Below are 24,776 nucleotides of genomic sequence, written 5' to 3' on the forward strand. Positions count from 1 at the left end.
GTACAGTTAGCATGATTGTTTATGCATGCTCTGATTCAATCTTGGAAGTGAATGCCTGAAGACAGGTCTTAGTGGATTATTATTAAGGATCGTTGAGCAAAGACATGAATACCCAAGAGTTGGAAGGGCTCATGAGCCGATTGATTGGAAAACAATTTTGTGGTGTTGGCTTGTGATGAATTACCTATTGAGAAATGGCCGGAGCGGCCGGCCATGTTTATTGTCAATACCCATCCTAAACACATGCCTGGTGAACATTGGCTAGCTGTGACATTAGAAGCCGAAGGAGGGAAAAAAATCTCAACTTTTTTGGATTCCTACGGCTTCCCCCCCCCGGTTTTTCACATTTCCCCAAATCTATTAAAGAGCATCAAACAAGTGCAKGATAACCTTTCCACTACATYRGGTCAACACTGTGTATTCTACCTYTGCCAAAGAGCCCGGGGAGTTTCTTTTGAAGATGTTAGGTCTCTTTATAATGATGATTTAAGAAGTAATGATAACGTTGTAGCTTGTTTTGTTAGAAAATATCAAAAGTGTTKAAATATGTGTACTTTAAGACCGTGTAATCAAGGCGTATGCTCACGTCAAATGTTTCAAGAATGCCACAAATGTTAAATTGCTTAATATTTCAAATAAAATGTATTGAATTTAATCATAGTCATTCTAAAGTCATTCAAAAGTCTAACCACCCTGAGAGATCGGGATTAGGAAAAGGTCCYGAGACATTCAGGGGGGTAAATGAGTTATCATCAWCCCTTTCATAGGGGGAGGGGTTGTTGGGGCATCTTTAGGCGTGCTGTAGCTCGTTGAAGGTTTTTGTTTTAAAGCATGAATCTGTTGACGAAGCTTATAGTTGGGTACCCCCGAGAGGGGAATGTTGAGGATTGCCAGGGCGATATCTGTATTCCCATTCATGTGAAATCCATAGATTAGGGCCTAATGAATTTATTTCAATTGACTGCTTTCCTTAAATGAACTGTAACTCMGTAAAATCTTTGGAATTGCTGCATGTTGCGTATCATATTTCTGTTCAGTGTAGTATGGTCTACAGCTACAGATGCCAATCCTCACCAACTAACAATATCTGTAACAAATTTACAACATGTGGGGTCATTCTTATTGTACAGATGTCTGAACAAGGCTCAAATGCAATATAACAACAGGTAGCCTACTGAGTGGTGGGTCATGCCAGTGCACAGGCATTAGACTGTATTGATTACACATTGAATGTACACAGTAGTAATGGTTTACATTTCAAGAGCTTAATACATTTTGTAAATGAATGTGGCAAAATGGTAAAAGGATGCCAATAGGGATAGGAGGACACTACCTGATCAGGAAATACTATGGTCACTAGTTATCAAATGTATTGGAAAAGTTACAGTACWCTACCACTAGAGGGAAGCAAGGTCAAAARGTACATGTTCAAGCCAAAACAGAAATCCTGATCAGAGTTAAAGCCTTTCAGACACCAAAGTCGTTCACATAACAGTGTTTAAATACAGTAATGTCTAACACAGGGTTTTATGGAACTTTTTAAAAGGAAGTGCATTGAAGGTATGTGTATTTTCTCACAGAAAATGACCTTGAGACTACAACAACGATTTAATACTTTAGAGAAAAAGTGCACACTCATAKTATGTTTCCTCTTCATTCAGCTTTACAGTAACCAAGGCGAGGTGAATAGTATAGCGGAAAAGTACAGATATCTCCTAGCCTGGTCCCAGATCTGTTTTTCCTGTCTGACCACCTCCTAATTACCATAGGAGTTGGCAAGACAACACAAACAGATCTGGGACCAGGCTAGATATCACCTACATTATCTCCACAATATAAAATGACAGGAAGTGTGGCATTGGAATGATTTAAGCCTTCCCAGAAACACATGTTAGTGTGCTTACTGAAAATGAGTAACAAGTCACAGGACCTATTTGCAACACAACTATTTGCGTGGTCAGAATACAAACCTTTTATTTCTCACAATTTTCAGACTCAGCTCCTTTAGTGTCCARAACAAGAATGCATCATGTTGAAGTCAACAAAAACACTAGACAGAATTCCTCTCTTACAAAAACATACTTTCACGATACATACAAAAGGGTATTAGTTATATAAGTCAATCATGTAGTTTCCAGTACAAATAATGGTCTTTGTGTGTGACTTTTATTARGATAATTTCACACCTGGTTGAGAGAAAAGTCCATTGAACTAATGAACAGTCTGACCATGTTTATGTTCCACATAAGAATATCCTTAAAGGGACATTACACTCCAAATGCAAAGTTGTCAGGTGTTTTTATACCTCAAAAGAAGTCTAATGGGAAGATGGATCCATGTCCAACACCATTGATTGTGTAGATACAGATATCGTCCCCAAATGAATGGAAAAGTCCAGATCACAAACCATAATTGTTCATTCACGAATCTGTTTATTAATTAAGCTCCATGGTGCTCGTCTTGGTGCTGATCCGTTTATGAATGGAAAWGTTTAGCACCATTTCCATTCATAAACATTAGCATCTTGGGTGCTCATCTTTTCCATTCACTTGAGGTTGTGCCATATCCTTGGATCTATAAAACCCATGGTGTGGGACGTAGACTTCTTTCAACATAAGACCACTTTTGAGGTTTGAAAACACCTGAAAAACGTTCCTTTCAGAGTGTAGTGTCCCTTAGAGTACAGAAAATGGTAGTAATAAGCCACTGATTCCTCATAGTAAAAAATGGTCCCACATGCACAGAGGTACAGAAAACATTGCATAGGCATGACAACTACAGAGTATCAACAATATTGAAAGAACAGACTGTATTCAGAGCCTATAGAAAATCTATATAAAACTAAATGTACATGAGGTGCATGCTATTTTACATTTAGAAACTAGTAATTCAGCATTAAAAGTTTCCTCATAAAAAAACTAATAATAATCTTATAGCAACTGTTTACTTATACCAAGAAGTATACTGTTTTGTACTGTTTGAGTTCCCACCTACAGTAAATGTAGTGAGTAGTTGCTGAACAGGGCCATCAACACGACATCAAATCAGAATATAGCATCCATATGATAAAATAACATTCTGGAATTCCGATTACTGCATGGATTTGCTAACTTCCATAGTCTGGTAAGCATGAAACAAATAGACTAGAGAGATAAAAGGCACTGACGTCTTCTTGCTCCACTAAACAAAATGGGGTCGTACCTTGGACACCGCAACAACTTAATCCTCTGAATACTCCTAATGAAAACAGTGCTGGCAGTCAAGGAGCTGGTATTGCTGTATAGTTCGAGAGTGATGAGTGAGTGAGCAATGGGTGCCATTATCCCAGCTGCTCAGAGAAAGAGTCCCTTGTGTCCTCTATTGAGCACAAAACAGCAAATGAAAAGAGCTGGACTACACCTACTGKCTTCAGAGCCCAAACCTATTTCACCGTGGCTACAGGGCAAAGGCTTCCAACTATCAATGAGCCTCAGTCTCTTTCTCAATTATCCTGTATTGACAAGCAACACAGGCAGCAACACACAAACACTGTCTGTGCAAAGCCATTCATTCAGTCGCCAAATAACACCTCTTTCAAAATTCCAAGGAGCAGCTGTCTAAGTAGCTGTACAGAATACAAAAACTTGAACATAAATAATAATACATTTAGCGCACCATGATGGCTGACTTGACTGAGGATGAAGATGGAACTTGAAATTAAATCAGTAGGAGTATAAAAAAATATGGTCAGCTGCATACAAATGAGACTTGGAACAGGGCTCATTGTAAAGTAATCAAAAGGCATCTAAGACATTGAGCGAGCATTTTTCCCAATCATATTGATCCTTTGAACCGAGCTTCAATTACCTTGTAAGATTCAATGTCCTTGTAATCACAGTCTGAAATCAGAAGTGTGCTCTCTGTCCAGCAACAGTGTTGACCCAAAGTTCCAATCAAATCCRAGTGCCCCACGTTTGGAACTGTGCTCTCTGCTCACTCCCCTTGAGTGTCAGGTCTAAAAAAGCCAGGTACGCATGACAAGTGCCATCGAGATGATTTAGCCACAGATGCAAGACAAGGGGCCATCTGATTACATCTATTGTAGCAGATGTCCACCCATAGCGGGCCTCAGAGGATGCAGTACCCTGCTTTGATACCTAGATGGCACCAAGTCTCAGAGCTGGGGCACTTTGTCCTCATACATTGGTGGTGGAGTGAGCGGCTCAATACTCATCCCTCCCGGCAGCTGAGAGTTATCCGTGTTCTTCATATGGATCTTCTCTGATTTAATCCTCTGAATTTTAAGGGGAAGGAGATTGAGGCCTGTTCGCCTAGTGTGGTGGTTAGGCGCAGCAGCAGAGGAGGCAGGGTTAGCGGAAGTGGCTGTCATCTGGGTGACCTCTGACCCTTCGACCTCTATCTGCACACCGTCCACCAAGTCATCGTAGGAGGGAAGCTGGGAGGAGCTGTGGCGCAGGTGGCTCTGGCGTATGGGGTACTGGCCYCTGCCCACTGCCTCCTCGTAGCTGGGCACGGTGTACCTCTGGGTTCGCTCCTCGGCCCTGTCGACATTCATACACGGACATGAATAACTGTGCTTTCAGAATGGATTCTGTTTATCTTTTACATTGTTGCTACTGTGTACTGTAGGCTATGCTGTGTGTACGATTAATTACAGTCCTGATGGTTTTGCAACAGTTGTCCAGATCAARGTGTGTTATGTGGAGTTTACGTCAAGGGGCTTTAAATGAAAAGTTACTAAAGAAAGCACTGTAGTAAGACTCAAAGCACTTAAACATGGGAAAGCAATCTTTTTAGCAAATGCCCAGTGTTGGTGCAGGCATCCGCTTCAGCCAAAGCAAAGTAATTCACATGATTGAACAAATCAACTAACTACTTGAATCAGCTGTACACGTGTTAGAGCTTTGGCTGGTGCAAAGCCTGCACACACACACACACACACACACACACACACACACACACACACTTTAAAGGGAAATTTCACCACTTTTCAACCACATGTTCATCATCTCCAGCACCACCCCAAAATCAACATATGTGAAACGGTGGGTTTCTATGTGTTGTAATAAACAAATATAGAAGATACAGTTGAAGTCGGAAGTTTACATACACCTTAGCCAAGTACATTTAAACTTCGTTTTTCACAATTCCTGATATTTAATCTAGGTAAAAATTCCCTGTTTTAGGTCAGTTAGGATCACCACTTTATTTCAAGAATGTGAAATGTCAGAATAACAGTAGAGGGAATGATTCATTTCAGCTTTTATTTCCCAGTGGGTCAGAAGTTTACATACACTCAATTAGTATTTGGTAGCATTGCCTTTAAATTGTTTAACTTGGGTCAAACGTTTTGGGTAGCCTTCCACAAGCTTCCCACAATAAGTTGGGTGAATTTTGGCCCATTCCTCCCGACAGAGCTGGTGTAACGGAGTCAGGATTGTAGGCCTCCTTGCTCGCACACGCTTTTTCAGCTCTGCCCACAAAGTTTCTATAGGATTGAGGTCAGGGCTTTGTGATTGCCACTCCAATACCTTGACTTTGTTGTCCTTAAGCCATTTTACTACAACTTTGGAATTATGCTTGGGGTCATTGTCCATTTGGAAGACCCATTTGCAACCAAGCTTTAACTTCCTGACTGATGTCTTGAGATGTTGCTTCAATATATCCACATAATTTTCCTACCTCATGATGCCATCTATTTTGTGAAGTGCATTAGACCCTCCTGCAGCAAAGCATCCCCACAACATGATACTGCCAACCCCATGCTTCACGGTTGGGATGGTGTTCTTCGGCTTGCAAGCCTCCCCCTTTTCCCTCCAAACATAACGATGGTCATTATGGCCAAACAATTTTATTTTTGTTTCATCAGACCAGAGGACATTTCTCCAAAAAGTATGATCTTTGTCCCCATGTGCAGTTGAAAACCGTAGTCTGGCTATTTTATGGCGGTTTTGGAGCAGTGGCTTCTTCCATGCTGAGCGGCCTTTCAGGTTATGTCGATATAGGACTCYTTTTACTGTGGATATWGATACCTTTGTACTTGTTTCCTCCAGTATCTTCACAAGGTCCTTTGCTGCTGCTCTGGGATTGATTTGCACTTTTCGCACCAAAGTACGTTCATCTCTAGGAGACAGAACGCGGCTCCTTCCTGAGCGGTATGACGGATGTGTGGTCCCATGGTGTTTATACTTGCGTACTATTGTTTGTACAGATGAACATGGTACCTTCAGGCATTTGGAAATTGCTCCCAAGGATGAACCAGACTTGTGGAGGTCTACAATACATACAGTGTATGTAAACTTCCGACTTCAACTGTAAGTGTTTTCCGATGACAATATCCGGAAACACTGATTACATCATCTGGTGTACATCATGTGATGTTAAACATCTAGGAGCAGGAAAAGGTTAGTAAAGTAGTAAAGGGATTGCCCATCCCTGCAATGAACCCTGAGCAAACAAACCTGCTGGGGTCAGTAATTATTTCAGTTATTATTCAGAAGCTACAGTACTCACGTCTCTCCGTCCTCCTCGCTGGCAGCTACGTTGTCTGCCCCCAGAGTCTGGGCCTCTTGAAGCACTCGCTGCTCCCGCTGCTTGTTCCTCATCCCCAGGCACAGGGACAGCATGAGCATGACCACCCCAGCCCCGACCAGCACAAAGGCCACCGACGAAGCCCTGCCCCTGTTGTCTGGTTTGGGGTTGCCTCCTCCGGTGCCACCGCTGTTGTTCCCGGCCGTGTCGGAGGGCACCACACTCCACACAATCATGACGATGCCCAGGGCCACCAGTCCCACCCCCAGGGCACACAAGGCATACTGGGAACCCGAGTTTCCAGGACTGTTGTTGTGGTTTCTGGCTACAGGGGGGTTCGGGGGCACCCCACTTGTGCCTGTACTGCGCATTTTCCCCAAAATGTAGGCCCTCCTGGTGTTCAGTCAAAGACTGAGGAGAAAGACAATCGATTAGGGCACAGATAGAACACAGATACAGTAGAGAGGTTAATATGTGGAGTTAACAATAGCCTTCCAATACAAATCCCAATATAACATGTATAATTGGGAAAACTGATTGCACTCAAACTGTGATAGAATTTGGATAAATAGAGAATCATTGTTCCAGTAACTTCAATATAGGCCAATTAAAAACATGAAAATMAAATCTGTGAAGATATACACACTACCCTAAGGGATGGGGCTGGAGAAATATAACCACTGTCAAATCCATAGACAAAGCTACGGATGCAAGGACACACCATCCGTGAGATAAAAATTATCATTTTAGGAGTTAGCTAATCTCAACCCTTTAACCTAACATGCTAAGTAGTTGCAAAGTAGGTAAAAAAGTAGTAAGTAGTTGCAAAGTTGCTAATGACTTAAAATGCTAAAGTTCTCTGTGATGAGATTTGAACACAACGTTTGGGTTGCTAGACGTTCCAGTTATACGCCGACCCACGATCCACCCCGACTAACCACCTACTTTCATTTTTTTTGCCTTAAGACACCTTCTGTCTTACATAACCATACCAAACAAAACATATACTAATTTGTGTGTGATTTACATTTACTATGGTACGTCTAATCTATAAAACCAGGCTGGGCACAGAGGGTAATCTGTAAGGCTGAAGTTACACAAAGCAACATTCAAAACAATTTTGGMTGCAGTTGTTAGTGACATCTCTTTGACATCGTTAGTGACAACTTRGCTGTTACATGAAGCAACTCAAACGTAATTAAAATAGCATGCAACAGCCAATCAAATTGAAGCTGCTTCATCATATTGGTAGCAAATATTCAAACGAGAACTTTGAAGGCCGAAGRGGAGAAGGGTTCCATGTGAACAGCAGTTGAACATGGGTCAGTCYGTCCTAAGAGATGGGCGAACGCCYTTCGGAAGGGWGGGGCGATGGAGTCGGGTTCAGATCCCCYAATCCAGAGTGGTGGAGARGGACYCSGCYAGGCYTCCAGTGCGGTAGCGCGACCGATCCCGGAGAAGCTGGCGGGAGCAACGGGGAGAGTTCTCTTTTCTTTGTGAATGGGTTCGCCCCGAGAGAGGGGCCCAAGCCCTGGAAAGCGTTGCTTTCTGGCGGTGTCCYGTGAACTCTCGCTGGCCCTTGAAAATCCGGGGGAGAGGGTGTAAATCTCGCGCCGGGCCGATCTATAAGCCCAGGATGATAGTTGGGCGGGCAAAAAAAGACATTACAAGAAAGGGAACAAATATATAGCTTTTAAAAAACGGTTGCCGGACGGAGGGCCACCAAACAAAGGCAGATTGGAAGGCCGTCAAGCAAAATAGACCAATGAAGTGCGGGTAAACGGCGCGAGTATCTATGACTCTCTGAAGACGGGGTAGACGTCTCCCTTTCCTCGGTGWGGGGTTCTGGGCTGGGAGGGTGGCTTCGGCCCTCGCCCGAGCTCAGCTCCCCACGTCGCCTGGGTTGCGCCCGACTGGCTCAAACCCCCCTTTCCCTGTTAGGCACGGCCGCATGGCGTCGGCCACGTCCGAAGGGGATCGGGGGTTGCCGGTGAACCGGGTCTTCCCACCTCGGCATTCAGTATCAAGCGCTTTGGTCTTACCCAAGACCCTTGTGTGGCTCCGGGTACCAAGTCAACCGCTCTGCGCCCTGGTGAAGGCGGGGGTTCAATGTCTCCCCTCATCGTCGCCTTGGCGCCGGTGAAGCACCAGTATGCTCTCGTTTCAACCTCAAACATTTTTGTGAACTATGGCCTCTCGCTCTGGAGAAGGGGGGAAAGGAGGGCAACCTCSCCAACCCCGCCTAGCCACTAGGCTCAGCGAGGCTCTGGGCCAGGAGGGTGACGTTGGTCCTCGCCCGAGCTCAGTTCCCTGCAWCGCCACGTCGCCTGGGTTGCACCCGACCAGCTCATCTAAACTCACCCCATGTCATCTGCTGTGTAGGCCGTCATTGTAAATAAGAATTTGTTCTTAACTGACTTGCCTAGTTAATTAAAATAAAAAATTACATTGTGGTTTCACAAATTATTTATTTACCCAACCATTTGCATATTGTAACAGCATGGTTATTTAGTACAATTTAGCTAGCACAGTTCATGGTGGACAATTTCAGTTGAAACTGGTCAGGGAAAGGTTCACTTCAAAAATTACATTTACTGACTTCCAAAACATGTACATAAACCATGACTAGCCATGATGTCAATATTTTTTATACATCTCCTGTTGTGCTATTCCGGGATGCTGACCTTCTAGGCAGAGTTCCAAAGAAAAAGCCATATTTCAGTCTGGCCAATAAAGAGAAAAGATTAAGATGGGCAAAAGAAAACAGACACTGGACAGAGGAGCTCTGCCTAGAAGGCCAGCATCCCGGATTCGCCTCTTCACTGTTCACGTTGAGACTGGTGTTTTGCGGGTACTATTTAATGAAGCTGCCAGTTAAGGACTTGTGAGGCATCTGTTTCTCAAACTAGACACTCTAAATGCACTTGTTCTCTTGCTCAGTTGTGCACCGGGGCCTCTTACTCCTCTTTATATTCTGGTTAGAGCCAGTTTGCGCTGTTCTGTGAAGGGAGTATTACACAGCGTTGTACGAGATCTTCAGTTTCTTGGCAATTTCTCACATGGAATAGCCATCATTTCTCAGAACAAGAATAGACTGACGAGTTTCAGAAGAAAGTTTTTTTGTTTCTGGCCATTTTAAGCCTGTAATCGAACCCACAAATGCTGATGCTCCAGATACTCAACTAGTCTAAAGAAGGCCKGTTTTATTGCTTCTTTAATCAGCACAACCAGTTTTCAGCTGTGCTAACATAATTCAAAAAGAGTTTAAACTTGGATTAGCTAACACAACGTGCCATTGGAACACAGGAGTGATGGTTGCTGATAATGGGCCTCTGTACGCCTATGTAGATATTCCATAAWAAAATCTGCCGTTTCCAGCTACAATAGTCATTTACAACATGAACAAGTCTACACTATATTTCTGATCAATTTGATGTTATTTTAAGAGACAAAAATATATATATTTAAAAAACAAGTTCATTTCTAAGTGACCCCAAACTTTTGAACGGTAGTGTATGTAAATTTGATATATAAGTTAAAAAAAAAATATATTATTAGCAAAGAATTCTAAACCTGTTTATGCTTTGTCATTATGGGGTATTGTGTGTAGATTAATGAGAGAAAAACACAATTGAATCAGTTTTAGAATAAGAAAAAGTCAAGGGGTCAGAATTAGAWTACTTACCAAGCAAAGTCAGCCTCTGAATGTCAAAGAAACTAAACAATGATATCCCCATATCCARCGGAATCACGTCTTTCCTGGGTATTTTACAGCTTGTTTATAGCATAAAGCATCGTGGACCAAAGCGCTGTAATAGACCTTTATATAATTGGYTCAATTTTATTTTCTTCAAAATCTTAAGCTAACAARGGATAGGACTGTMCTTTTTTCTATTTCCTTAAAATGTAGGCATGGTGGGTGGAGGAATTGACCAACAAATACGGATATAGCACCCTATAGCCTAATTTCATCTGTCAAACAAGTAGGCCTACCTCTTATTTCTTAAATAGGAAGAAATAGGCTCAAACACAAAGCCCTCTTGTTGTTAGTAAAATGAAGACTGAAGACTTTCAGCACCATGAGCTGTCCATATCCGACTGATTGTGACACGGCATCTGCTTCAAGTTTCAGCACCACAATGTAAGCTACTCGAATCTGGCTTATTGTAAGGTCAATAACTCAAATACATTATGGGTCAGAAACACATTGTTATTAATAAAATCAATTATAGTAGTAGCAAGCTATCAAAGTCTTTCTCTGGTCCTCCTTATCTTCGCTGTCTCCTTATCAAACTGTTCAGAACATAGGCTACAGGCAAGTCCGCGCTCACGATATTATTTATTTTTTGGACTAGGCCTAATCCCCAAAAAATGTAGGGAAGAAACCTTTGACTCTTCTCCTGACCTGCCATCCTAGACCTACACAGCACAGCATTGGTTAAGCAGCACACAAAACCATTTTACCCAGCATGAGCAGAGCAGGGCACAGGGTTGAAATATCCATTGCAGTGTGTAATGCAGCCTAGTTTGATTTACACCATCCCAGTAGCTATTTTAGAAGTATAACTTTGCACTGTGCTACTCCGAGCATACACTTCGTAGCCTATAGGCTATGGATAATTTGATTGAGACCACACTAAATAGCCTATAGGCACAATTGATATTGCGTGCACAGTGGAGAATCAGAGATGAGGGGTGGCATCGGGCACACAGCGATATATAGCCTAATAAGTAACTAATTCTAAAACACTAAGAAATATTTACATTTCATCAATTACAAGATCCTCCCCTGGACTAGATAAAAAATAAAAAATACTAAACCTCCCCTTGATTGAAATTGAAAAAAGCATGACCCTCCCTCATTTTCCTCCAGGTAACCATTCTGTAATTGTCAATGGCATGCTCCTTAAGAGTACATCTTGGGCTAAGTATGGCTGTATATTGCAATTTAAGTATGCTCCCAATGCAATTATGAAGTCCAATACATCCACAGTGCGATTTCAGATGTTTTACTTTGTATCAAATATTTTGTTGAATTTACATAACGTTCCAACTTTGTTTAGCATTATCTAGTCCAATTGTGGCATCTTCCATTTGTATCCGTTTTCGCAGTTTCAATGGAGAACTTTTATTTTGAAATCAGCCCGCAGAGTCCACTATTGCTGCTCACAACACACGCGTTTTTGTCCCAGTATAAAATCTTACCCGCTCGGAACACAGGGGTGTGTTCGGAAAAACAAAGAAATTAACCCATATTATTCTTGTTCTAATAGATTATAGTTTCGGCTATGTATGAATGTCAAAGTTACTAAACTGATAAAAACCAAAGARGTTTGTAATAATAAAGAAATGGGGTGGTAGTCTACACGGCCTTACCTTGCATAGCTGACAAAGATTCGCGCGATGTGATGTTTTCATTTGTAGCCATCCATTCCAAATAGTTCCTTTGTAGTTGATCGCCCCCGATRAAATCAATTATGTATGTAAGCTATGTCTTGGAAATTCACTATTGTCACCTATTTTCAAAACAGGAACTTTCTCTGACGGAAGGGCTAAAGAAAAAGTAASAACATATAAGAATATTTATGCTTGATCCGAAAATGTGAACGGAAGCTTCGTATGGAGGGTGTGACGCATTTGCGGGGCCTGGATTCATGCAGAGGGAAAATCAAGCGCTGTACCGCATGGCRATGTGCCGGACATGTACACTAGCAAGCGGTAAATTGCCGTCTTCCGCTTAGGCAGCCCATTGTGACTCGCTTGTGGGCGTGCTGGCAGCAAGTACCGAGGGTGCGTCAAGTATTCATCATAGCAAGTTTGTAAGAAGGTCTGGTTATTAAATGTGTAAATAGTTCAATAGTAATACGCTCTGGTGACAAACTTTGCTGCCCTGTTTCCAATTGTCCACATGGCTGGGAGAACCTATTCAAGTAAGTACATACATTTTGAAAATGTAAAAAAAAAATCTAGTTGGCCAGCTAGCTTTCTAGCCAACTTTACATACTGTATAATAGGTAACGTTAGTTAGCTAAGTTAATTAAATATCACCCAGGTACCTAACTTCATATTAGCTAGCTATCTTGACGTATTTATCACTGTATAAAACAAACTCCAAATGCATTTGTAGGTAGCTAGCTAACAGCCATGGAGGAGGGTGAAAGGATAGCAGCCCCAACTGTCAAAGTGAGTAGGCTATTCTGGATAGGGCAGGTACTTGTGTGTAGTTCCAGTCCCTAGAAGTGAGGACAGAGATAATAGTAACATAATATTCAGTGCTGTGTAATTTTAGTACAATGAAGTCTGTTTCTTGTGAGGTTCTGTCCTCAGATAAAGAGAGCTTTGAAAMCCTGTCCCAATGAAGAGTAGTGGTTCTCAYTCCTGGTCCTATGGACTCAGAGGTGCACATTTTTGTTTTTGCCTTGGCACTGCATAGCTGATTCAAATGATCAACTCATCATCAAGCATCAAGTGGTATTTCTGTATTAATTTGTGATGCTATCCTTGATATGATCCTGTTATTGTCACGTGCACATGAATCTATCAATCCAATGTTATCATGAGTTGTTATAAGGGATATTATACTTTAGTAATCCACAATTACTTGATTCAAAAGTCTAATAATGACTATCTTCCATATTACCACAGATACTTTGTAACTGTAGATTCTTTCAAACCGATTGCCTACAGTTACCGTGTAGGGCACTGCAAGGTTGAGTGACCAGGGCCATCAGGGGCTTCCTCCTGGAGGAATTCAGGTGTGTGTGAAGGCTACCTGTGTCCTGCATAACTTCATGAGGATGGACACGAGGACCAGGAGGGGATCTGCTGCCGCGTGCAAGAGGAGAAGTCTGGTGCTCTGCAGGATGTTTCAAGGATAGACTACACTATGCACAACCAAAGGCTCTTTATAGAGCCATCCACATTGCAATAAGAGTATTCTTCCATTTACTTAGCTATGWRAACTGCTGTTATTCAATTCCTAGTTTCTCTCCCTTTGATTTCTACTTCTCAGSTGAGGGTGCTGTTTAGGTAAGGGTGTGACGTCTGTACAAAAACAAAACAGGCTATTATAAGTCACCCATATTGAACAAATTTAGAACAATTAGACACCCACACCTACACACTCATGTATCAATCTGATTGATGGATTSTGTTGTGCAGTAAGCAGGCTCTGGTGTATAACTGGCTCCTTCAAAGAATAGGCAAGAGTGCCAACCATGGAGAATAGTAAGACACTTCATTATTTCTATAACTACACTAAATTATTTATCCTCGTGTGTCCGTTCATGTTTTTCAGCATAAAGTACTCTGCAYCCACTTTTAGTGTGGACACCAGGTGAGGGCCACACACACAGATTCCTGTTGAACACTGTCTCTTTAACTACCTTATTTTCTCAATAAGTCTTCTTCACTTCATCCCTCTCCCCTTCTCTGTAAAGCCTCAAGGTTATATCAGCTGTGTCTGTGAATCCCTCCCGCATCTGAACTGGCTACATAGAGGGCACAGCATGATCAGAGGTCACTTGGTCAGGTCAACAGGAAGTATTATTAAAGGGATGCTTTACATTGAAATGGAGATGTAGTAGTCCCAGAGTTAATGATCCAAGGTCAGTTTTGCATTTCATCTCCTGATGATTATGACTGAGTGTTWGAATAAAAAACAAACAAGGCTTAAGCATGCTCTCTCTCCATCTCTTGTCTGCAGATATGTTTTGCTGTGAAAGAGGATGCCAACCCACAGTCCCGTCATCGCCACCTRACCCGCTCTTAAGATGACCATTCGTGCCGACTGGGAGTCCAAGGCTGGTTAGGAGACACCACTAGAGACACTTAATGTAATTGTGATGAACTGAGATAATATTAAGGTAGCACTGTGATTCATTAATCATATGCTGCCTTCCCTGCTCCTATGTCCTTACCTCTTTCCCTTTGTCTTTTACACCTCTCTCGCCACCTTTCTTCCTCTGTTTTTATAATGCACAACAGATGTGCATTGAAGTACAGATTGAACTTGTATTTCTAATAATACAATTAMAATATTTATAATGCATGTATTTATAACACTTGGATAAWTAACTTCTTTCAATAAAGCATTTCACATTCTCTACTGGTTGAAATTAAGTCTCTCATTTGATGAAATACTACTCCTGTCCTGTGTTTATCAGATCAATGCAGATGAAGAAAATTAGATATTGAGATGAACCGGTTTGAGTATTTACATGATGCATAGGAAGTGTAATGTACTGTTTTAAAAAAAAATGTTTATTCTACTTCTGTATATATGAATCATAAATCAGCCTTTAACTAGTTAAATCATGTTTCTAGTCTATTGCATAGTTACAATGTGTAACCATTGATGTCCCAGGACCAAGATTGGTAAACYCTGTTGAAGTGTAATACATACATGCAGACACAGCATCATTCAAAGACTGGAATTTGATACACCTGGAATTGGAAATGAATGAAAAATTCTCAGACATTCATACCTGAACTGCACCATTATTTGSCAAGGTACAGTACATGATCAGTMAATATATTAAATGTACAGGCTACAATGTGGGGATCTCATGCATGGTAATGACTACATGTATATATGACTTGCATCCTTGGCACAAAGTTATATKAAATCAAATTTTGCGGTTGAGGGCGGTGCAGTTGCCGTACCAGGCGGTGATACAGCCCGACAGGATGCTCTCGATTGTGCATCTGTAAAAGTTTGAGTGTTTTAGGTGACAAGCCAATTTCTTCAGCCTCCTCAGCTGTAGTCAATGAACAGCATTCTTACATAGGTATTCCTCTTGTCCAGATGGGATAAGGCAGTGTGCAGTGAGATGGCGATTGCATTGTCAGTGGACCTATTCGGCGGTAAGGAAATTGGAGTGGGTCTGGGGTATCAGGTAGGGTGGAGGTGATATGATCCTTGACTAGTCTCAAAGCACTTCATGATGACAGAAGTGAGTGCAATGGGGTGATAGTCATTTAGTTCAGTTACCTTAGCTTTCTTGTGAACAGGAACAATGGTGGCCATCTTGAAGCATGTGGGGACAGCAGATTGGGATAGGGATTGATTGAATATGTCCGTAAACACACCAGCCAGGTGGTCTGTGTATGCTCTGAGGACACGGCTAGGGATGCTGTCTGGGCCAGCAGCCTTGCAAGGGTTAACATGTTTAAATGTTTTACTCACGCTGGTCACGGAGCGGGAGAGCCCACAGGCATTGGTAGCGGGCCGTGTCAGTGGCACTGTATTGTCCTCAATGGAGCAAAGAAGTTGTTTAATTTGTCTGGGAGCAAGACGTCGATGTCCGTGACGGGGCTGGTTTTCTTTTTGTAATCCGTGATTGACTGAAAACCCTGCCACATACATCTCGTGTTTGAGCCGTTGAATTGCGACTCTACTTTGTCTCTATACTGACGCTTTGCATGTTTGATTGCCTTGCGGAGGCAATAGCTGCACTGTTTGTATTCGGTCATGTTTCCAGTCGCCTTGCCATGATTAAAGGCAGTGGTTCGCGCTTTCAATTTTGCGCGGATGCTGCCATTCATCCACGGTTTCTGGTTAGGAAAGGTTTTTATAGTCACAGTGGGTACGACATCTCCGATGCACTTGCTAATAAACTCGCTCATCGAGTCAGCATATACATCAATGTTATTGCCTGAGGTTATCCGGAGCATATCCCAGTCCATGTGATCGAAGCAATCTTGAAGAGTGGAATCCGATTGGTCAGACCAGCGTTGGATGGACCTGGGCACGGGCGTTTCCTGTTTTAGTTTCTGTCTATAGACTGGGAGCAACAAAATGGAGTCATGGTCAGATTTGCCGAAGGCAGGGCGGGAGAGGGCTTTGTATGCATTGCGAAAGTTAGAGTAGCAATGATCCAGAATGCTACCAGCTCGTGTTGCGCATTCGATATGCTGATAGAATTTAGGAAGTCTTGTTCTCAGATTAGCTTTGTTAAAATCCCCAGCTACAGTAAATGCAGCCTAAGGATGTATGGTTTCCAGTTTACATAGTCCAGAGGAGTTCTTTCAGGGCCGATGAGGTATCTCTGAATTGCAGAGCGCCAAATAAAWWAAAAAATGCTAGAAATATTTATATTCATGAAATCACAAGTGCAATATAGCAAAACACATCTTAGCTTGTTTTTAATCCACCTGTCGTGTCAGATTTTGAAAATATGCTTTACACCGAAAGCAATCCAAGCGTTTGTGTGAGTTTATGAAATGTTTGTAGCTTAGTTGCAAAACAGGAAGCCGATTCTAGATTTAATTTTGGATTGGAGATYCTTAATATGAGTCTGGAAGGAGAGTTTACAGTCTAGCCAGACACCTACGTATTAGAACCATCCAGAGTAGTGATGCTAGTCGGGCGGGCGGGTTCGGGCAGCGATCGGTTGAAGAGTATGCATTTAGTTTTATTAGCGTTTAAGAGCAGTTGGAGGCCACGGAAGGAGTGTTGTATGGCATTGAAGCTCATCAGGAGGTTTTTTAACACAGTGTCCAAAGAAGGGRCAGAMGTATACAGAATGGTGTCATCTGCYTAGAGATGGATCAAGGAARCACCCGCAGCAAGAGCAACATCATTGATGTATACAGAGAAAAGAGTCGGCCCGAGAATTGAYCCCTGTGGCACCCACATAGAGACTGCCAGAGGTCCGGACAACAGGCCCTCCAATTTGACACAATCACCTCTATCTGAGAAGTASTTGGTGAACCAGGCGTGGCAATCATTTGAGAAACCAAGGCTGTTAAGTCTGCCGATAAGAATACGGTGATTGACAGAGTCGAAAGCCTTGGCCAGGTCGATGYATATAGCTYCACAGTACTGTCTTTTATCGATGGCGGTTATGATATCGTTTAGTACCTTGAGCATGGCTGAGGAGCACCCGTGACCAGCTCGGAAACCGGATTGCACAGCGAAGAAGGTACGGTGGGATTCGAAATGGTCAGTGATCTGTTTGTTAACTTGGCTTTCGAAGACTTTAGAAAGGCAGGGCAGGATGGATATAGGTCTGTAACAGTTTGGGTCTAGAGTGTCACCCCTTTGAAGAGGGGGATGACCGCGGCAGCTTTCCAATCTTTAGAAATCTCAGACGATACGAAAGYGGTTGAACAGACTATTATAAGGGGTTGCAACAATGGCGGCGGATAATTTTATATATTGCCTAGCCCAGCTGATTTGTACAGGTCCTGGTTTTGCAGCTCTTTCAGAACATCTGCTATCAGGATTTGGGTGAAGGAGAAGCTTGGGAGGCTTGGGCAAGCAGCTTCGGGGGGTGTGGAGCTGTTGGTCGGGGTTGGGGTAGCCAGAAGGAAAGCATGGCCAGCCGTAGAGAAAGCTTATTGAAATTCTCGATAATCGTGGATTTATCAGTGGTGACAGTGTTTCCTAGCCTCAGTGCAGTGGGCAGCTGGGAGGCGGTGCTCTTTTTCTCCATGGACTTTACAGTGTCCCAGAACTTTTTTGAGTTAGAGCTAATTCTGTTTGAAAAAGCTAGCCTTTGCTTTCCTAACTGACTGTGTGTATTGGTTCCTGACTTCCCTGAAGAGTTGCATATCGCGGGGACTATTCGATGCTAGTGCAGTACGGCACAGGATGTTTTTGTGCTGATCGAGGGCAGCCAGGTCTGGAGTGAACCAAGGGCTATATCTGTTCTGTGGCATGCTTATTTAAGATGGTGAGTAAATTACTTATAGAGAACAACCAGGCATCCTCTATGGACGGGATGAGGTCAATATCCTTKCAGGATACCCGGGCCAGGTCGATTAGAAAGGCCTGCTCACAGAAGTGTTTTAGGGAGCGTTTGACAGTGATGAGGGGTGGTCGTTTGACCACGGACCAATAACGGATGCAGGCAATGAGGAGGTGATCGCTGAGATCCTGATTGAAAACAGCAGAGGTGTATTTGGAGGGCAAGTTGGTCAGGATAATATCTATGGGGGTGCCCATGTTTACGGATTTTGGGTTGTACCTGGTAGGTTCATTGATCATTTGTGTGAGATTGAGGGCATCTAGCTTAGATTGTAGGATGGCCGGGGTGTTAAGCATGTCCCAGTTTAGGTCACCTAACTGAATGAACTCTGAAGATAGATGGGGYCAATCAATTCACATATGGTGTCCAGGGCACAGCTGGGAGCTGAGGGGGGTCTATAACAGGCGGTAACAGTGAGAGACTTATTTCTGGAGAGATACATTTTTTAAATTAGAAGCTCGGAACTGTTTGGGCATAGACCTGGAAAGTATGACAGAACTTTGCAGGCTATCTCTGCAGTAGATTGCAACTCCTCCTCCTTTGGCAGTTCTATCTTGACGGTAAATGTTGTAGTTGGGGATGGACATCTCAGAATTTTTGGTGGCCTTCCTAAGCCAGGATTCAGAAACGGCAAGGACATCAGGGTTGGAGGAGTGTGCTAAAGCACTGAGTAAAACAACTTAGGGAGGAGGCTTCTGATATTAACATGCATGAAACCAAGGCTTTTACGGTTACAGAAGTCAACAAATGAGAGCGTCTGGGGACACACAGGGCCTGGGTTAACCTCTACATCACCCGAGGAACAGAGGAGGAGTAGGTTGAGGGTACGGCTAAAGGCTATCAAAACTGGTCATCTAGTGCGTTGGGGGCAGAGAATAAAATGAGCAGATTTCTGGCCGTGGTAGAATAGATTCATGGCATAATGTACAAACAGGGGTATGGTGGGGTGTGGGTACAGTGGAGGTAAACCTAGGCATTGAGTGACGATAAGAGAGGTTGCATCTCTGGAGGCACTAGTTATGCTAGGTGAGATCACRGCATGTGTGGGAGGTGGGATAAAAGAGGTATCTGAGGCATGTTGAGTGGGGCTATAGGGGCTCCGCAGTAAAATAAAACAATGATATCTACCCTAAACAACAGTATACAAGGCATATTGACATTAGAGAGAGACATAAAGCGAGGCATAAAGCAATCACAGGTGTTGATTGGAAGAGCTAGCTAAGACAACAACGGGTAAGACAACAACAGCTAATCAGCTAAGACAACAACAACAGGTAAAATGGAGATGAATGGGCAGAGAGGGTCAGTTAACTACACACATGGCCTGAGTTCGAGGCTGGGGCTGACAGATAAACAATAAACAAAAATGGAGTGCTGTGATTATTAATGAACAGTCCAGCAGGCATCAGCTATGTAGCCAAGTGATCATAGGGTCCAGTGAACAGCAATAGATGAAACAGGGAAGCCGTTAGGCAGTCGTTACTACGGTAGCAAGCGGGGAACACGGCGTTCATAAAGTTAGCAGGCTGGGGCTGGCAGAAGCGTCTTCCCCGACGTCCGACAAAGGCCAGTTGAGGGCAAATTGGACAGAATTATGTCYGCAGACCAGTCGTGATGGATCGGCGGGTCTCCCTGTCGACAAAGGGTCCAGGCCAATTGGCAAAAGAGGTATTGTAGCTGGAGTAACTTAGTTTGCTAGCCGGGAGATGCGCCTGGCTCGAGGCTAACTGGTGCTGGATTCGGGACAAGGGCGTTAGCCACTATAGCCACTCGGGAGCAGCTAGCTAGCTGCGATGATCCGATGCAACGGTCCAGAGCTTATCTCAAGAATCCGGTGATTTAGTGGAGTGACCATAGGGTCCACTGAGCAGGCCGGGAGATGGGCCTGGCTCAAGGCTAGCTTCGGGGCTGGGCCACTCAGGAGCAGCTAGCTAGCTGCGATGATCCGATGCAACGGTCCAGAGCTTACGGCAGAAATCCGGTGATGTAGTGGCTTCTAGTCGTGTTAGTGAAGAGTCCGGGAGGTATCTCTTATACACATCTAGATGTGTATAAGAGACAGCTACCTCCTTGTCAAAGTTGAGCGTGTGCAGCAGCTCGATGCCCAGCAGCAGGCTGACCTGGTGGGCCTTCTTGGTGACGTCGAGGGACCTCTCCAGATCACGTTGTGTCAGAGAGTTGAGCATGCACCCGTCCACCAGGTGTGTGTGGAAGGCCTGCGAGTACTGCGGAAGCCCCACGTCGATCAGCCAGGCCTTGGCCACCCAGTGGTGGTCCATGTCTGCAGCCTTTGACAGCCTGCAGTGTGAAGAGATGAGGAGAGAAGAAGAAGATAACACGAGAAGAGATGACAGGACATTGGGAGAGATGAGAAGAGATAAGATAGGAGAAGAAAAGATAGGAGGAGATGGAAACAGATTACAAGCAGATGAAGATGTCACTAATGATACATCGACAAATYCCAGTTTACAATCAGAATACAACTTGACTATGGAAACAAACCTGATTCAGTTACACCAGCTCTGTCAGGAGGAAATTCACCCAACTTATTGTGTGACGCTTGTGGAAGGCTACCCAAAATGTTTGACCCAAGTTAAACAATTTAAAGGCAATGCTACCAAATACTAATTGAGTGTATGTAGGTTTCTGACCCACTGGGAATGTGATGAAAGAAATAAAAGCTGAAATGAATCATTCTCTCTACTATTATTCTGACATTTCACATTCTTAAAATAAAGTGGTGATCCTAACTGACCTAAGACAGGGAATTTTTACTAGGATTACATGTCAGGAATTGTGAAACTTAGTTGAAATGTATTTGGCTGAGGTATATGTAAACTTCCGACTTCAACTGTAACTTCCATGTTGGGCCTATGTTCCTTGACACCCGTGTTGGGGTCAATTCAATCCCAACTCCAGGGATTGAATTGAATTCCTATGGGGAAAAGCCATGTCCAATNTAAGACAGGGAATTTTTACTAGGATTAAATGTCAGGAATTGTGAAACTTAGTTGAAATGTATTTGGCTGAGGTATATGTAAACTTCCGACTTTCAGTTGGGCCTATGTTCCTTGACACCCGTGTTGGGGTCAATTCAATCCCAACTCCAGGGATTGAATTGAATTCCTATGGGGAAAAGCCATGTCCAATTCAACAGACTGAAATTGACCCCAACTCTGCAAGAAAGTGACATTCTAATTCACYTTCTGGTTTGCATATGCATTCTTTAATTGCCTTGGAACGCTTGGTGGAGGCAGCTCAAATTCCAAATCTGAAACCGGGTTTGCCAAACCCTGTACCTCTGTCTCTGATCATTGTCTAACCTTGCTTACATGTGCTTGTCACCAATAATGTGTGGTGTTATGCAGTGTTAGAATAGTGATAGTCATGTTTGACCAGCAGAGGGCCATCTCACACTAGAGGGAGCAAGCTGCTACTGTATATGTGTGTCTGATACCATTGCAGATGAGAGTAGTAGAGTTCGCCTTTAACGGTTGATCCAGGGTCAGATATTCATGTACCTTCCTAATGGTTAAGGTTATCTGGATCTTAGATCTGTGGTTTTAGTGTGAGAAGGTGTATGAGGAGCGGAYCATCTCACCCCCTGCCGTTTTCAGCGTCCCTGTAGTCTTTGATGGCCAGCCGGAGCTTCCTGCGGGGCATGGAGCTGGTGACCCCTAACCCAAGCTCCAGGTCCTCATCTGACAGGCCCAGCAGCACCTGCACAGGGGTCAAAGGTCAAATCACATTCAACCGATTGTTGATAATGGATTTCAGGATTCCAATTTCACAAGTGCCTTTGATTTGCGCCACAGCATGTACCGGATGGTGGAAATTGACATTTGATTTAAAAACTGAAGATCTCTTGATGTGACTCGTTCAGTTCTGAGAGCAAACCAGGCTGAGAAGTCTCCAGGCTCCAACGCACTAACCAGACCGTCAATCTCTGTATCAAGTGTCAACTTGCTCTACCGACAGGACAAGCTGATGTGAAAATCAAATGAATCCACCTCTGAAAGAGCTATTCGGAAAGTCACATGGGTTTGATTGACTGAATACTGGCCTAAGTCTTCCTACAGTTTGGTGCCCTCTCGGGTCTTACCTTGCCACTCTTCACATTCTCCGAGCAGCCGCGAATGTACATGGGCATCGCCATGAGACGGACAAGCTCCACCTGCTTGCCCTCCACAGCGACATGTGTATGCCCCGGGCAAGCTCCACCTGCTGGAGGCGGTCCAGCTGATCCTCCCCATCAGAAAGGCTGAGACTGAGGCGGGTGGGGCTTGAGATACTGTCTGAGTCTGGATAGGTGGGCGAGGGGGAGTGGGAGGAAAGATATGAGCAGGGGTGTTTTGAAAGGTGGGAGAGTGGTAGTAGGGGGGGCAGTGGGTTTTCTATAGAACAAACAAGGACCATAGTAACCAAAAGGAGATAGAAAGCCCTTGCCCTGCTATTTGGCTGCTGTTTATAAGACAGAGTGTGCTGTTTATAAGAGAGAGTAGTTTCTAATGGAATAACACACTTTGGCTACTTGACAGCTTTTGTGCATAGCCAATCGTTTGCCAAGCCTCAGAAAAGCTTGTAAACAAACTATCCACAGTGTCAAACAAATGTTTGTACTTACTAAGTCCTTTAAAGAGAAGCTGTTAAAAACAGTTTGTCCGTGTACGTTAAATTCGCCTCATCTGTCAATATTAGCCTGCAAGTCCAGCTGCTTGATAATAGAGAGGAGAAAACCTGTACAGTCATAATGCAGCTATAGGAGTCTAGTAAGGTTAATTAGTTAAACAGGGAGAGTTAATTAACTGATCAACATGTAGGAGTGCCGTCTCCCTCATAAGTATTATCCCCTTTGTTTTGTTAGGGAATATGCCAGCAGATGGCAGTCTAAAGCTTCTATGGCATGAACTTGTACTGTATAAACAAATGATATCGTCCCTTAGTGACAAAGGTATTATTGTTAAAAGATGGTCAACATATAAAGTAACTTGAAAATCATCCAGTAGCAATAATCACATAACTCATCACAAATACCAGGGTTATCCTCTCCTTATCATGGATTCCTTGCATGCTTATCATTTCAACGTTTTTGTCATCAGGCTTATACTGTAGCAGATGTTGTCTGGGCACAATGTGAAGATGTTCGACTATTACCTCTTACCTAGCAGATCTACATTACTTTGTTAAATCACACAATGACAATTCCCTAAGCTGTCTTCAGTCCTGCTAGAAAATTGCTCGCATTCGTTCCCGGCACCACATGAAGAATGACTTATAATTACATTAAGAATAAGAGACTAGTCATATCCCAAGGTAAGGATACAGAAGAATGGAGGAATTGTCCTGCTGGCTCCTTGAAAGGGACTCCTCTCTATGGCTGCTTTGTGTTCGCACTTATCTTCGTGGCACAATAAAGGTGCAAACACAACCCATAGCCTATACTATCTGCCCAGAACAGGTGTTTTAAATCTCAGTGAGTGTCTGGCAAAACAGAGCAACAGGTATGCATTCTGCTCAGTTTCCTTCACAACATTTTCTAAACCATTCCTCCAGTCTTTCTTGATTTATGCTTTGTCCTGTTGTGTCTATGGAATCTAACAGCCCAGGAGATATAGCAAAGTAAGCAGAGTTGAGGGAGAAAAATAACAGTACCTTCAGAGGTGGTACATTCATTGTACCACCTGCTAATAGGTCAGTAAAAGTTATTGTTTGTCATTACCACTGGTTAGCAGACTCTTTCTGTATCCCTCTCCACAATAACATGTAGTGTTGCTCAAATATGATATAGACTGACCAGGTGAATCCAGGTGAAAGCTATGATGCCTTATTGATTTCACTTGTTAAATCCACTTCAATCAGTCACTTGGTGTTTTTTTTATATATCTTTTTTTATTTCAACTTTATTTAACCAGGTAGGCCAGTTGAGAACAAGTTCTCATTTACAACTGCGACCTGGCAGAGCGCCCCTTGATAATAAGATAGATGACCTCCGATCGCATATTTGCTACAAACGGGACTCTCGAAACTGCAATATTCTCTGCTTTTCTGAAACATGGCTCTTGAACAAGATACCCCCCATGGCTATCCAACACGATTGATTCTCCATTCACCATGCTGACAGGACAATGGAGTTGGTGGAAATCGAGGGGGGAGGGGTTTGCTTCTTCACCAACAGCAACTGGTGTGCTGACTCGAGAGCGGAGGAAGTGTCAACCCGTCTTGGAATGCATGATGGTCAAATGCCGACCTTTTTACCTCCCGAGGGAGATTTCAGCTGTTATCGTGACTGTTGTATGCATTCCACCTCAGAAGAAAAATAACAAGCTAGCACTTAAAGGAAAGGTTCACCCATTTTGAACATTATGTTTTTTTTGTGCATATCTGAGTGATGTTCTATCGATTCCCAGGGTCATTTCATGTATAGCTGAGTTATTGGCATTCAATCAGGCAGAAATATGGCCAGTATGATGTAGCACTGTGATAAAGTCGCTC

The 24,776-nt window shown here is 43.3% G+C and overlaps 1 protein-coding gene and 1 long non-coding RNA gene across 9 annotated transcripts in view; one reads left to right on the top strand and one right to left on the bottom strand.

Annotated features, from left to right (window-relative positions):
• The window catches only part of LOC111976385 (transmembrane protein 51-like), a 30,276-nt gene extending 6,337 nt beyond the window's left edge, over positions 1–23,939 (bottom strand). Inside the window, exons 1-5 of one of the 4 annotated variants that reach the window (XM_024005182.2) lie at positions 22,387–22,860; positions 21,886–22,004; positions 20,351–20,582; positions 6,514–6,942; positions 4,319–4,541 (exon numbers count right to left, since the gene is read on the bottom strand). In XM_024005182.2, coding sequence (XP_023860950.1) covers positions 4,419–4,541; positions 6,514–6,942; positions 20,351–20,582; positions 21,886–22,004; positions 22,387–22,440 — 957 coding nt within the window. In that variant the 5' untranslated portion in view covers positions 22,441–22,860 and the 3' untranslated portion in view covers positions 4,319–4,418. Of the gene's footprint in view, positions 1–1,175; positions 4,542–6,513; positions 6,943–11,907; positions 11,999–20,350; positions 20,583–21,885; positions 22,005–22,386 lie in introns of those variants that run through there. The other 3 variants (XM_070448102.1, XM_024005185.2, XM_024005183.2) reach the window with 3 other exon arrangements.
• On the top strand, positions 12,274–14,636 carry LOC139029063 (uncharacterized). 5 transcript variants are annotated; one of them, XR_011481331.1, is made up of 4 exons: positions 12,278–12,461; positions 12,659–13,867; positions 13,971–14,138; positions 14,237–14,636. It is a non-coding gene; the product is annotated as an uncharacterized lncRNA (long non-coding RNA). The 5 variants fall into 5 exon arrangements; XR_011481330.1 differs by having other exon boundaries at positions 12,274–12,461; positions 13,971–14,636; XR_011481329.1 differs by having other exon boundaries at positions 12,659–14,138.
• Positions 23,940–24,776: the final 837 nt, after the last annotated feature.

Source organism: Salvelinus sp. IW2-2015, linkage group LG17, assembly GCF_002910315.2.
Source record: "Salvelinus sp. IW2-2015 linkage group LG17, ASM291031v2, whole genome shotgun sequence".
Taxonomy (NCBI): domain Eukaryota; kingdom Metazoa; phylum Chordata; class Actinopteri; order Salmoniformes; family Salmonidae; genus Salvelinus; species Salvelinus sp. IW2-2015.